Raw genomic sequence first — 14,105 nt, forward strand, 5'->3', positions numbered from 1 at the left:
ATATGCAGTTACACTGGTTCAAATGTCTCAAATGTAGGCAGGGCTTCAGTCAAAACGAGTAGCAATGACCCGTTTCCATGCTAAAGCCATGGAAAACCAGACTTTAGATGAATGCATACGTCGTCTGGAGGTCTCTCTAGACCAGGCTCAAGTTTCCCTAAAAGCTTTGCGAAGCTTGTGACGACGCACAAGACACAAGGTAGGTTTTGCAATGGTTTTATGGTTTCACTGTGAACATTTTTGCACAACGCCAACTTAAATCCCACCCTCGTGCTGTCTCATTGACAGGAATTGGTGTTAAGCCCATGCTTGATGCTTTGCTGAACTGGGCAGAAAGGAGGTTTAAATAATGCTTGATTAGTTTATTATACCACTTGTGAATACAGCAATTCACTACCACTCCATTTCCTTACACTCACCACAAGGCATAGAAAGCAAGTCCTCTGTGGGGCATAGTAACTGAGGTCTGAAGCGTGTTAAATGTGTAAAGCTGAATGTACGTTTCCAAAATCAGCGTATCCTGATTAGCTTTGTTTAACTGCAGCTTCCGCAGGCAGAACAGAACAGGACAGCGTCTTTCACTTCTAACCTTCCCTCCCCCAAGTGCCCCCTGAAGCTGTTGGATTCTGGCTGTCTCTATAGTGCTAGATAGGCACTTTCCTAAGAACCCACAGCCCATGAAATGGGCTTGATCTTAAATTCCACCCCAGGAATTGAAAGGAACTTAAGAGAAAGAGGAGCAGCACTGTCAGTGACTTGTTTATAGCGCAGCTTCACTCCACTTTGACCTTGGGTTTTGCAGAACTAAACGGGAACAGTTATATAACCACTGGAAATAGCTGAACGTAAACAAGGCTGGGAGAGAAAGGCAAGGAACCTTGTAATTCAGAGACAAGCAAAGCGCCTGCCAAGCCGCTCATGATTCTGACACTCAGCTGTGCAGCTTGGTGCACGGTAAATCATGACCATTTTCTAATGATTTCAGGATACGTTTCTTGTCACAAACAGCTCGGACACCCAGCGCACTGAAAACAGCCACTATGCCAGTACTGTCTGGGTGAGAGATTTGACTGGAAATTATTAATGCAGTGTGCTTGGTGTAACCTCCTCATCCGCCATGCCACATTAGTGAAGCCGCAGTCTTTGGGGTACTCAGTGGGATAATCAGGGTTTCTACACCAGTCATTCTGCAAACAGGGCTCCCCCCCGATCTATTTTGCATGCAGCCAGAAAAGACAGCCCACTTGCAGAATCCTTCTGCTGCTCCCTTTGTCTGCCTGCTTCGCAGTGGAGGAGTTTTCAACAGGAAAGAAAGCTGTTGAAACGCTTAGATTTGCATGAGGAAGGGGCCAGTTGTCATTTCAATGCATCATGTTGGGAACTAATTCCGTTTTTTCTCTCAACAACTGATTTGCAGATGAGAAAGATGAACGCTGTTAAGAGGAGAGCAACAGTTGAGAATGTGTGAGCAAACACGGGAGCACACAGAAAGGGTCCGCAGAGCCCTCCAAGTGGCCAGCGCTGGATTTTACGACTCTCCACAAAACAAACAGGATTCCATCTCCTAGAACACAGTGTCCTGGGTTTGGAAGGGTGGCTGACCGGTCAGGGAAGCACAACTATTTGATACACAATTATTTTCTTGCAGCAATATCGGGTTCCAAGGGTCCATTTCAGGTCTCGTTTTGTTTTGCAAAGCATATGCTTCTGTGCTTTTGTTTAAAATAAAAGTCAGCCTAGTGTTTACCACCAGAGATCCAACAACAGCAAACTAACACGTGCTCACGCAAGGCAAGAGCATCTCAATATACACACGGACTGCCGGCCAAACTTCCAGGGGAATGAAGGAATGGAAAACAAAAGAGAGCGCAGAGTGTACTAATCAGTGTTAATACACCTTGATATTGTCCTTGTCAGAAGGAGAATCTCAGGCTTCGCCTGTTTGATTGGGAAATGCAAGGGTATCTCTCTCTATATTTTGAAGTTGCAACAAGTCTGCTAAGTGCTGTTGCCCTAGTGACTTGAAAGAAAAGTTCCATTTTCCGGGGCTGGAAGGGAAGGGGGTGGATGAAGAGCTGGGGGAGGTCTCCCTGCCCGTGAAAAAGACAGTGACAGCTAAATGGAATTGGGAGCAGTTTGCTACTTAGGTATGTACTGGATGGTACAACAGTCTGGATTTCATCCACAGCCTTGCCAAGAACATCCGCATCCTCAGTGGGGGCGGGAGGGGAAGAGAAAACAATACCCGAGGAGTGGGATTTTCAGCAGTGCTCAGCATTGGCTGCACGGAGCTCCCCAGCTTCCGGGGACATCAGTGGGCTTTTTGATCTTTCATCTACCTTTGCAGCAACAAAGGAAAGGGAGAGGCTAGTTTGGGCCCCTGGGTTTTGCAAGTATGTCTGAACTGCAAGCAGGGCTTTCAGCTTCAAATCCCCTCCTCACCTGGAGGAAGAAAGGGAAACAGATTGAAGGCAAAGAGCCCGCCAATTCAGTGTTCCTGCCACTGCCGCTCCACTCCGTACACTGACAGACTCTCTCCACCCCCTCGCTTCGGACTCTTTGTCCGATGCAGAGAAGCAGATGGGCTTGCCAGCTGCCATGAAAGGCTGGGAACAGAGCTGCTCCAATGGGGCGAGACACTATTTGCTGAGATTCCTATGACAGTGATCTCGTCTTGCCAAATATGGCTGACTTGGCACAGGGAGATGACCTTTTTAAGAAGGTTTTCCCGTTGTAAAAGGCCCTGTGCTTCAATGCCAGCATGACTTCTATTGTGATGGTCTCACATCCCTCTCTCCCCCTTTTACGCGTGAAGCTATAGTTTGCAGAACATACTTGAGGGGAGCAGAGATGGTAATTCTCTCCCTCTCCGTTTACAGGTGGTCAGAGTTGCTACATGAGTTGCTATAAAGCTCAACTGGAATTTCCACTTTAATTCCAGAACTGGGGCTTTGTTAGATACTGCAGCCTTCTTTTATGCATAACGCGTTCATTTGACGGCCACCGTGTTTACTCCGCGAACGCCCATTTGTCTGTCTCTGACTCCAGTCTGCATTGCGCCGTAACCCTAGACTGGAAATTCTTTTGGGCAGAGACTGCCTTTTACACCCGGTTGTTCAGTTTTTACAAGAACCTAATTGGGGTCTCTAGGTGTTTCGTGATATAAAAAACTCCAGCGGACATCTGCCTATACCCGTTGAACCCAATTCTGCCCTGATTGACACCCCAGGGAATCCCACTGACTTCACAGTAGTTACTCCGGATTTCCACCTATGTCAAATGAGGGCAGGAGTTGACTCTGTTGTTAACCTACATCGAGCTGGTTTTCTGGTTAAAATTTGTTTGTCCTTTTGAGCACTCCAACAATGTCATCATTCAATGTGGGCCTAACCTCTGATACCTCCCCAAGTTGTCTGCAAACAAAGAGACTGTTATTTCACTGTGAAATTTTGTTTGCCAGGACTTCTTAAAGGGGGCTATTAGACCAACTGGTGTTTTGCTAAAACCATTGTTCAGAATCAGCAGAGAGAAGCTTTTATTGATAATTTGGCTGCTAAGTATGCACAATACTTTGCATCATCTTTGACAAGGTTATGAAACACCCATTGGAATTAACAAGACAATAGCAACAAGACAACTATTGGGCTCAAGTTCAATTCTATAAGGGACTGAACGCCTTCCAGGTTGTGCTTAATCTCTGGCAGGATCAGCTCGCTCTCATGAGATAAGGATCACCAACGCCAGAACACCCGCATCCTGCCAGTTTAATGAATTAGACAGAAGCTTTGGTGTAAACCTTTTTACGATGGTAGAATCTACTGTTGTTAATTTTGTGATGTTGGAAACTTCCACTTAGTGGAGATTCCCAAAGTTGGCTGGCCAAAGGAAACTGAATATGATAGGCTAGGAAAAAGTAGCTCCCTTCAAAGAGTGAGCCGCAAATGTCTTAACCTCTCAGCTTCTAAGCTGGGTGACCCATCGCAGAGCAACTCAGAATGCTGAGTTTACTGGAACTGCAGCTGTGAGAATGCGAAGATGCCGATATACTCCCCCTAGTGGCTCCATAATTGTTGGCCAACAAATAACTGAAAATGAAGAGTTCCTTGCTCTCCGAAGAAATCCAAAGCACAAATGTTTTAATATTTCAACACCCTGTCTGTTCACAAGAGTGAAGCCAGCAGAGAGGCTAGAAAGATGGCACAGCTGGGAATTTAAGAATGTTGCCGCACACTCTTTTGGAGGCCATATGTTGGGCCTGCCAGTTAGGTTCTCTTATGAACCTCTCTTGGGAGTGGAGTGTCTGTAAAGTTGCCCATCTGATCTCAGTAGGAGGATGCTCTCTGGCTTTGTCATAGAATTCCACTGAGACCAGGCTGGCTCCAAGCTGCACTGGAAAACTAATGCATTTCTCCTCCCACCTCCTTCCAAGTCTGTTTCTATTACAGATTAGGCCTAGTCCACACTAACCCCCCACTTCGAACTAAGGTACGCAAATTCAGCTACGTTGAATTCGAAGTACCTTAGTTCGAACTTACCGCGGGTCCAGACGCGGCAGGAAGGCTCCCCCGTCGATGCCGCGTACTCCTCTCGCCGAGCTGGAGTACCGGCGTCGACGGCGAGCACTTCCGGGATTGATCCGGGATCGATTTATCGCGTCTAGACAAGACGCGATAAATCGATCTCAGAAGATCGATTGCTTACCGCCGGACCCGGAGGTAAGTGTAGACCTACCCTTTGTCTAATCTCAGTGAAGGCACCATAGCAATTCAGATTGCCTCACAGATTACGACTGATATTGGGGCCAGGGAAACATTTAAACAAATCACAGTAAAAAAAAAAAAGACAGGGAAATGAGAGACAAAAACTACAATCAGGAGTCTATTTTCCTTTGCTGGTGTGTGTGGTTACGTCCCATAAATGTTAATGGAGATTAGACATGCCCAGCTAGGAGAGAACAGACCGCTAGTGATCTAATTTAAATCCACAAACAGAAAGGAAATGCAGGGTTATGGCTAACACGGCAAATTCAGTGGTCTAACTGAATCTCAATATATTAGTATACATGGTGTGACAACAGAGCACATCTAGACACTTAGGGTGAGTGCTTAGTAGGTTTGCCCTGAACATTAGTGTTACGTATCTTAACTAACTCATTTGAATGGGCTCTAAAGGGATTAACTAGAATCTGTTTAGAAAGAACCCCCGCAGGATTTCATGCCATTCTCACGGGTGAAAAGTCCGGCTTACAAAAGTCACCACTGGTGCATACTTATCCAGTACTTATTGTTCATCCAGTGCAACCATTTACTAGGTAAATGAGAAAGATCCGCTTGATGCCCATGCACTGGACTGAGACACCGCTTGATTCCCATGCACTGGACTGAGACTCAGGAGATCTGTGTTCAATTCCCACCAGCGGCACAACATTCCTGTGTGACCTCAGGCAAGTCATTTAGAAGAGCCTGATCCAGCGAAGCACTTAAGCGTGTGTGTACCTCAAAGTTTGTCAGTACCCTGTTGACTTAAACGGGATTGCCCACGTGCTTGCTGAATCTCTCTGTGCCTGCATTTTCCACCTGTATGATGGGCACAATACTACTTTGTTTTTCTAGCCTTTGTCTGTCATTTAATTAGACAATAACTCTTGGGGGGGGGGGAAGTGTCTCTTCCTGTGTGTTTGTACAGCACCTGGCACAGTGGAGCCTAGATCTCGGTTGGGGTGTCTAGGTACTATTGACAGCAATGCAGATATAACAGTAACAATAACTTCACAGGTGGATGACACAGGTAGCTTTTTACCCATAGAAAATGGACTCTAGCCACACACCTGGTTTGTTATCTGCTTTCCCTGGCACCTCCAGCTAATTACTGGTTGAGCTTTAATAGAAACATCACAGCAGAATTTCCACAGGACGGAGTCAGTCAGATTGTAACATGTGCTGTGCAGGTCAGAGACTGTTTGCCCTTCAGCTCTATATAAAATAAATGTTTTCAGTGATGTCATAAAAATATTGCACAGATTCAGAATTAATCACTCCACAGTGTATTTTATAAGGTGGAGCAACTGTGTGGAGACGGAATTTTAAAGGGACTTTTTCAGTGTTTTAGTACAAAGGGAAGCGCTGGAGTGTTTTCCAAAAAAATGCACTCAAGCTTTCTTGGTGGGAGTCGCAAATTGCATGGATAGAGTGACTCTACACGTTTACTTCGCTTCATTTAGGAGAGCTGCAGTTTAGCGCTGTGTCAAGGAGCGCTCTGAAGCCAGCGGCACCGTAGGCTGGTTCTGATTTGTGACATATTTACTGTGGCGTTTGCTTTGCAGGGGGTCTGTACTGAGTGCTTTCCAAAAGCCAGGCTGAGCCATCATGAAAAGTAAAACACCCTGTGGGAGCTGCACGCTGTCTCCTGGGCTGAGTAACAGCAGCGGTAAGAGTGGGTGGGAAGAAGGAGCCCTGCCTCTGAGAGGAGAAGGCAGCTAAACAAGGTAGCGTGTGAAGTACTTCGTTTTCTCTTCCACTACTCTACAGAACATAACCTAGCTGGCTCCAATTCCCAGCTCTGCTACCGATCCCCTGCGTGACCTTGGGCAAGTCACTTAAACTCTTCGTGCCTGAGTTTGCTATCTATTAACTGGGAATAACAATCCTTTCTTTCTTCTCCCGGGCAGAAGACAAGTTGGCCTTGTCTCTTCAGATAGTGAACAATTTGGGGATGGATTGCCTCTTATTCTATTTGTTCTGTGCCTAGCACAATGGAGCCCTGATCTCAGTCAGAGTCTCTAGGCACCATTGTAATACAAAATACCCTTGAAAACGATGATCACCTGGATTTCGTAAGTACTTGTTTGACACCTTCAACACAAGCCTCAGCATTCTGAGCTACTTCTCCAGTAGAGAAAACTAAGCAGGAAGGAACAGATTAATTAATATACATTAATAGAGCACGTGTTTGGAAGGACTGTTTGATTTTAAGGGCAGATTTTCAAAGCTACAATTAGGAGTTGAGTGCCACTGAAAACCTCCCCGTAATGCTTTAAAAAGGGATGTCCAAAGATTAAATATAGAGATATTTTTGCATTGTAGTAATTAAAACCTTTTTTAAAACCCGCCTCTTGATCTGCGGCCAGATAACTTGTTACATGTAAGCTCCAAACGATGAAATAATTATTTAAATAGCTGTACATTGGCTGCATGCTGCAAATCCAGCAACAGACCTCAGTGTGGCTCAAGTTTATTTATGCTAAGAAAGTTTCCATATCAGGAGAATTAAGATGTGGGTCTGAGGCGCTCTCAGATTGCTTTCACCTACACACATGCTTACACCGATTTCTGAAAGCGATTTATTTTGCCTTCTCTGTCCTTAATTTCCGATTCCCTTTTTGTATATAGGGCGGGAAGACTGCTTTCCTCTTATGTCCTATTCTGAGCTTAATTTATGGAAGTTGAGCGAGGATCTGGCCGGAAACAGAGTATTTCAACTCCAGGTATGGCGCTGCAAACACACCAGAACCCATAAACTTCTCCTGAGGGCAGAGGAGTAACAAAAGAGTCCTGTTGGTTCAGGCCGAGGAGATTCATAACCCTTCTAAAATTCACTCAGTCTCCACTAACCCCTCTCCGCTCTTGAAGCCGGATGCTACAAAGGGGCTTCAGAGACACCTCTAGACTTGTCCCTACTGCGTTTCCTGAGTGGGGTTGGTATGCTCTGAGCTCTCAAGGGCTGGACAGGGCCTCGCATCTGTTGCACGGTGCCGAGCGTACTGCCAGCACCTTGTAAATAATAACAATAGCAGCCCATGCAACGGGACTCTGAACCATTTCTAGGCAGCTAGTTATGAGGTGAAAGCATGAGAGGTGGATCAGATTTTCCGGGGGGAGGGGACCGTACATGCCTCAATCCAAACAAAGCTTGGCCGAAAAGAAAAAAGCCGGGGGAGGGGGAGGGGGGGAGGGAGAAAGGGGGGATGGGGGGGGAGAAAAAGCAAAGTAAATATCTGTGGCTAACAAACCATACTTGGTATTTTCTTTTCAAGGAGGTTTCATGCTTTAGGGACTCCTGAGGAAAGGCCGTTAGCTGCGCCAGATTAGCGTGGTCATCTGATAACGTAAACTACTGTCGACTAAAGAAAAACTCCATTGCACTGGGGTCTGAATCAAACATAAAGCCTGTTTGCAGACTAATGTGTTATATCTCCTAAGCCCCAACAGGCTTATTCCACACACACGCTTTGCTGCAGCCAAGGAATGAAAAGCAAATGTAGTCAGACCAAGCGAATACTGAATATTTCATTTGGATACATTTACAGTTATGGGAAGCCAGCATCATCTCTGGTTTTGTGACTAGTTATTACAATACAATGAAAAGACATGCATGGGGGGGGGAGGGAGAGTGGTGTATATAAAAAGGAAAGGCTAGTAAAATACTAAGCACCATAATGTTCAACTTAAAAATAACAACACTACACAAATGGGGGCTTATTGTGGGCCTGTCATGGGTTATATTTCAAAGGGTTTTGAAATAATTTTTGGCCCCAGCCGCTGCTTAGGGGAGCTCCTTGGCCTCTTGTGGCTAAAATCCGGCTCTTCTCCAGCAGCTGGCATTAATGATTTTCCTTCTTTTAAAGGAAGGATTAAAGAGCAGTGATGGGTTTGTTTTGAAATACATTAACCCCCCCCCCCCATTGAAATAATTATATTTAGTAAACAAATAAGAGAAATCCAAGTGAGGTGAATTCGCGGTCTTGCAGTGCTCAACTGTCTTGTTAAACCTGTAAATTCTGGGATTTCCCCAGTTAAAGCGGACAGGACACTCTATTACTTGCATGCACCTTTGTCTTACAGACTGTACGGTACTTTCTAGGTTCCAGGGAGGTTGTACTGCTGGCTGTCACATACTGTGTTCTCACTCTTATCTCTGCTTGGTATCTCTGCTTCTGTATAGCTCGACCTGAAGAGGGGCACAAGCTGTCTTCTTTCCTCGCTTGGCTATTCTCTAGACACAATAGGGCATGTACCTCAATTTTCCTCCATCCTGCCCTTCTCTCCTAGTCCCGATCAACTAGCATTTACATTGTAAAGACACCTCTCAAATAGACGCGTGGTGCATGAGATCAGCGAAGATGCTCTAGCCACTGGTCCCCATGGGAGAGAGAAATGGTGGTAGGCTGGTCTCTTGACCTTGTTTCCCCCTTTTGGTCTGACAGCACCCAAGCCTATTGACCATCAGGGCATACTGCAAAGCTTGCCATATCCTCAAGGGTTCTGCGAAGAGGCGGAGTCAAAAGTGGGAGGGTTAATGGTGTTAGACAGAGGAGTGATTTCTGGATGAAGCTGAACAGGTGAGGGGTGTGTGTAACTTCTTCCCTTAAGCAAAGTAAGCTGTCATGGGATAAGAGGGAAGGTTCTCTCATGGATCGGTAACTGGTTAAAAGATAGGAAACGAAGGGTAGGAATAAATGGTCAGTTTTCAGAATGGAGAGAGGTAAATAGTGGTGTCCCCCAAGGATCTGTACTGGGACCAGTCCTATTCAACATATTCATAAATGATCTGGAAAAAGGGGTAAACAGTGAGGTGGCAAAATTTGCAGATGATACAAGATAGTTAAGTCCCAGGCAGTCTGTGGAGAGCTACAAAAGGATCTCTCAGAACTGGATGACTGGGCAACAAAATGGCAGATGAAATTCAATGTTGATAAAGGCAAAGTAATGCACATTGGAAACCATAATCCCAACTATACATATAAAATGATGGGGTCTAAATTAGCTGTGACCACTCAAGAAAGAGGTCTTGGAGCCATTGTGGATAGTTCTCTGAAAACATCCACTCAATGTGCAGTGGCAGTCAAAAAAGCAAACAGAATGTTGGGAATCATTAAGAAAGGGATAGATAATAAGACAGAAAATATCATATTGCCTCTATATAAATCCATGGTACGTCCACATCTTGAATACTGCGTGCAGATGTGGTCGCCCTATCTCAAAAAAGATATACTGGACCTAGAAAAGGCTCAGAAAAGGGCAACAAAAATGATTAGGGGTATGGAACGGCTTCCGTATGAGGAGAGACTAGTAACACTTGGACTTTTCAGCTTGGAAAAGAGACGACTAAGGGGGGGATATGATAGAGGTCTATAAAATCATGACTGGTGTAGAGAAAGTAAATAAGGAAGTGTTATTTACTCCTTCTCATAACACAAGAACTAGGGGCCACCAAATGAAATTAATAGGCAGCAGGTTTAAAACAAACAAAAGGAAGTATTTTTTTCACACGATGCACAGTCAACCTGTGGAACTTCTTGCCAGAGGATGTTGTGAAGGCTAAGACTATAACAGGGTTAAAAAAAGAACTAGATAAATTCATGGAGGATAGGTCCATCAATGGCTATTAGCTAGGATAGACAGGGATGGTGTCCCTAGCCTCTGTTTGCCAGAAGCTGGGAATGGCCGACAGGGGATGGATCACTTGATGATTACCTGTTCTGTTCATTCCCTCTGGGGCACCTGACACTGGCCACTGTCGGAAGACAGGATACTGGGCTAGATGGACCTTTCGTCTGACCCAGTAGGGCCATTCTTATGTTCTTTTGTTTGATCCAGTTATTTAGGGATTTTAGGAGTATGTGCACCTAGCGTAATGGACAGTCAAAACAGAAAACAAAGTATCCATGGAGGTGCCCTCTGGATTCAAACGCAAGTCACCGGCTCCACCACACAGCCGCAGGGCTTCAGACTCTGATTTTTGCATTGCAAAATCAATTAGATTGTTCAACCCCGGAGGCATCTCTACCTTTTCATCATCATCCACATGCATTCCCTATGCTGCTGCAGAGCTCTGCAATTCTACTTCCATACAGCAAACCATCATTTTGTTTTAACGGGTGGATTCACCTACCTTTCTGTCTGGCTGCAGGATTAACAACAGAACATTGTACTAGCCGGTAGTGTCTTACCTGTGGCATTTGAAAGGGCGAGGGACTCCATTGAGCCCCGGGGCGTTTGCTCGGTGGGTGTTAGGTCCTCAGTGAATTTAAGTGCGTTGATTGGATGCCTTGTTCGACACTGTTGGGTAGACCTCCCGCCTTCTTCCTCTTCATCATATTTTGGAACTTTGACGTTTCCTCTGGTTTCATTAAAACTCTGGTTAGACATATCGCTGTAGCTTTCTTGTGACCTAAGCCTTCCTGAGTAATAATCTTCTCTGCACTCCTGGATGAAGCTTCCATTATGACCCTTCATCGCTATAGATGAACTTCTCTTTGGATTGCTGAAATGTTTGGACCATAAATCTGGTTGAGTGCCTGGGACCTGTCCTGGGTTATAGGAAGTCCTTATATTACACTGGCTGAGAAGTTGCAAGGGGCTTTGGGATTGACTTTGCTCCATTTGATTTCCATAATGGTAGAGTTCATCTCTGCTCCTCCATATGTGCTCTCTATTTAGGCTAGGAGTCTGACTAGACAAACTCAGCAAATCCATCTGTAGCGACAGTGGGTCCACATCTGCAGAAAGTCTATTTGAGGTCACTTGCAGTTGACTGCACTGATTTAACATGTTTTCCTCCACTTTCCCTTTGTTCTTGCCAATTTTGGCACTGCGGCGGGACTCCTTTGCTCTTGCATTCTGAAATGCTGAATCGGACGAATCCGAGCCGTTAGGGTCATCGCCCACGCTGCATGCCCTCGAACAGAATATCTGCCCTTGTTTTGGTAGGAAAGGTCGACCAAGTAGGGATTTCTTGCACTGAGCACAGCAAAAACAGGTTTCTGTAGCATGCCAATGTTGGCCGTCATAAGTCATCTGGCCCTGGTCAATACCTTTGGGGGAATAAAAAAAACATATAGAAAGTGTAAGAGCTATGTCATGAATTGCAAGTTACTCCCCAGAAATTTCAGTGGTTTCATTGTCTAACAATGCATGAAAGATAAATGAAGAACGAAAGGCCCTGATTCTACCATCTTTCCTCATGTTGAGGAGCAGGTCCATAAAAATAACCCACATATAGGTCCCAATCCTTTGTTAACTTCAATGGGACTACTAAATTGTGTAAAGCTAAGTATAAGTCTTCACAGGTTCAAGGCCGAACCCAGGGACTTACTCAATGTGAGAAAAGGTGGCACAACTGAGTCAGGGGTTATTTCATTTTAAATGGTTATTTCATGTTTACAATGGTAGGAACACGAAAGGTTCTTCACACAGTTGTTGAAGTCAATGCAATAAAACCACTAGCTACTTAAAAAACAACAACCCCAAAACCAACAACCCAGAAGAGGTATTTTGTGCTGCTTTCCCAGTTACGAGATGTAGCCAAATATAAACCCATCCCTGTCCTTGACTGCTCTATTCCCTGTAGATTTTAAGACCCAAACTTATTTTAATTAATGTAGCCTCTTCTCTAAAGAGGAGAGGGTAAAGAGACTACGTGAACAATCACCTTGGCTTGCTTTATAGTCAAAATCCATTAGGTAGCAGCCGTACAGGGGATGAAGTTTGCCTTCACTCAGCCCTGCCTGGCTTACTGAGCGAATTAAATTCCTTGTAGGCCTAACAATGAGAATCTCCTCTGAACAAGCAAACTCATGAGGCTTACCAGTCATAGGTTACACTAGCTGTAACTGCAATTGATCACCACCATATCTACCCAAGAATTATCCCTGCCACGTTAGCTCTTCTTTGTACTCACAATGGGAAGCTGGCTTTAAATCATCTCTATTCCCTGAAATCCTCTTTACTAACTGGTGTTAAAGTCTGCACTGCAGACTCATGTGCCGTACCGCCACTCCCCCACATCAGGGTTCAAATTTCAACAAGGTCTAAAGACAGTTTTTTTAAAAATGGGGTAGCCAATGGGAGAGCAGGCAATGGGCAGTCTATCCGTCAGCACTTAACCCACATAACCATTAAACTGAAACACAGTCATTACGTTGTCATTCCAACTTCCTGGGACTCCTGTGGGGAAAATTCAAAATGTCTTTTCATTAACCCTTCCCCGCCTCAACATGTATTGCAAGCAGAGAGCAGTTACTTTGTATTTATGAACAGAAGAGCCTAACACCAAAAGAATTACAACAGACTGGCTCAAAGAGAGGCAGACAAAGGATGTGTGCGGTACATACGTGGCGGTCCTTTTTTTGGTCAAAGATATATGTATTTTTCAGGGGGGTGAAAACAGCTACTGAAGCCACAGTTATAATTCATATTGTTATGTGTCTGGTTACATTGCAATTCTCGGGAAAAAGTAGTTACCTTAGTAACTGCTGCATGATATACCGAATGCTCAGGGCTAAAGAACGTTATGAAGAACTCAATTATACATGTGTGTGCAACACACGTTTGCACACAGAGAGTACATTTGACTAATTATATATGTGTGTGTGTATATATATGTTCCCATTGACCCGGGGCGGCCAATCTGTGGCTCCGTAAGCCACATGCGGCTCTCCAGAAGTTACTATGCGGCTCCCTGTATAGGCACCAACTTTCCAATGTGCCGGGGGGGTGCTCACTACTCAACCCCTGGCTCTGCCCCAGGCCCTGCCCCCACTCCACCCCTTCCCGCCCCCTTCCCTGAGCCTGTTGTGCCCTCGCTCCTCTCTCTTCCCCCCCAGAGCCTCCTGCACGGAATGAAACAGCTGATCGGGAGGTGTGGGGAGGGAGGGGGAAGTGCTGATCGGCAGAGTTGCCGGTGGTTTGGAGGCGCTGGGACCGCTGATGGAGGGCTGCTGACGTATTCCTGTGGCTCTTTGGCAATGTCCATTGGTAAATTCTGGCTCCTTCTCAGGCTCAGGTTGGCCAACCCTGCATTAACCCATTAGACCATTTTACTCCAAGCTAGAGCTGTTTTCAGTGTAACTCTTTTCTCCAGTGTAACAAACAAATCACTTATATTGCATCTGAATGCCAAAGGGAGAAAAGGCAGTGGTCAAAACATCTGCAGTGCACTCTATCAGCTTTTCATTCCGCCACATAGTGCCCTCTCTCCTGAAGCTACCTCCAGGAAAAGCAGGAGGGTTTCCCCCCATCATTTAGAGGCCCCGTTATACACCCCAGTTCTGCAAAGGTCTTAAGATCATGCTTAGTTTTAACTGATATGGGGCTTAAGCACATGTT

The 14,105-nt window shown here is 45.3% G+C and overlaps 1 protein-coding gene across 4 annotated transcripts in view; it reads right to left on the minus strand.

The window, feature by feature from the left end:
• The window catches only part of PRICKLE2 (prickle planar cell polarity protein 2), a 189,519-nt gene that overhangs the window by 14,145 nt on the left and 161,269 nt on the right, over positions 1 to 14,105 (minus strand). For all 4 annotated transcript variants that reach the window (XM_005297853.5, XM_042849991.2, XM_005297856.5 and 1 more), the window contains one exon: positions 10,949 to 11,812. In XM_005297853.5, coding sequence (XP_005297910.2) covers positions 10,949 to 11,812 — 864 coding nt within the window. The remainder of the gene's footprint in view (positions 1 to 10,948; positions 11,813 to 14,105) is intronic.

Source organism: Chrysemys picta, chromosome 7 (assembly GCF_011386835.1).
Source record: "Chrysemys picta bellii isolate R12L10 chromosome 7, ASM1138683v2, whole genome shotgun sequence".
Lineage (NCBI taxonomy): Eukaryota > Metazoa > Chordata > Testudines > Emydidae > Chrysemys > Chrysemys picta.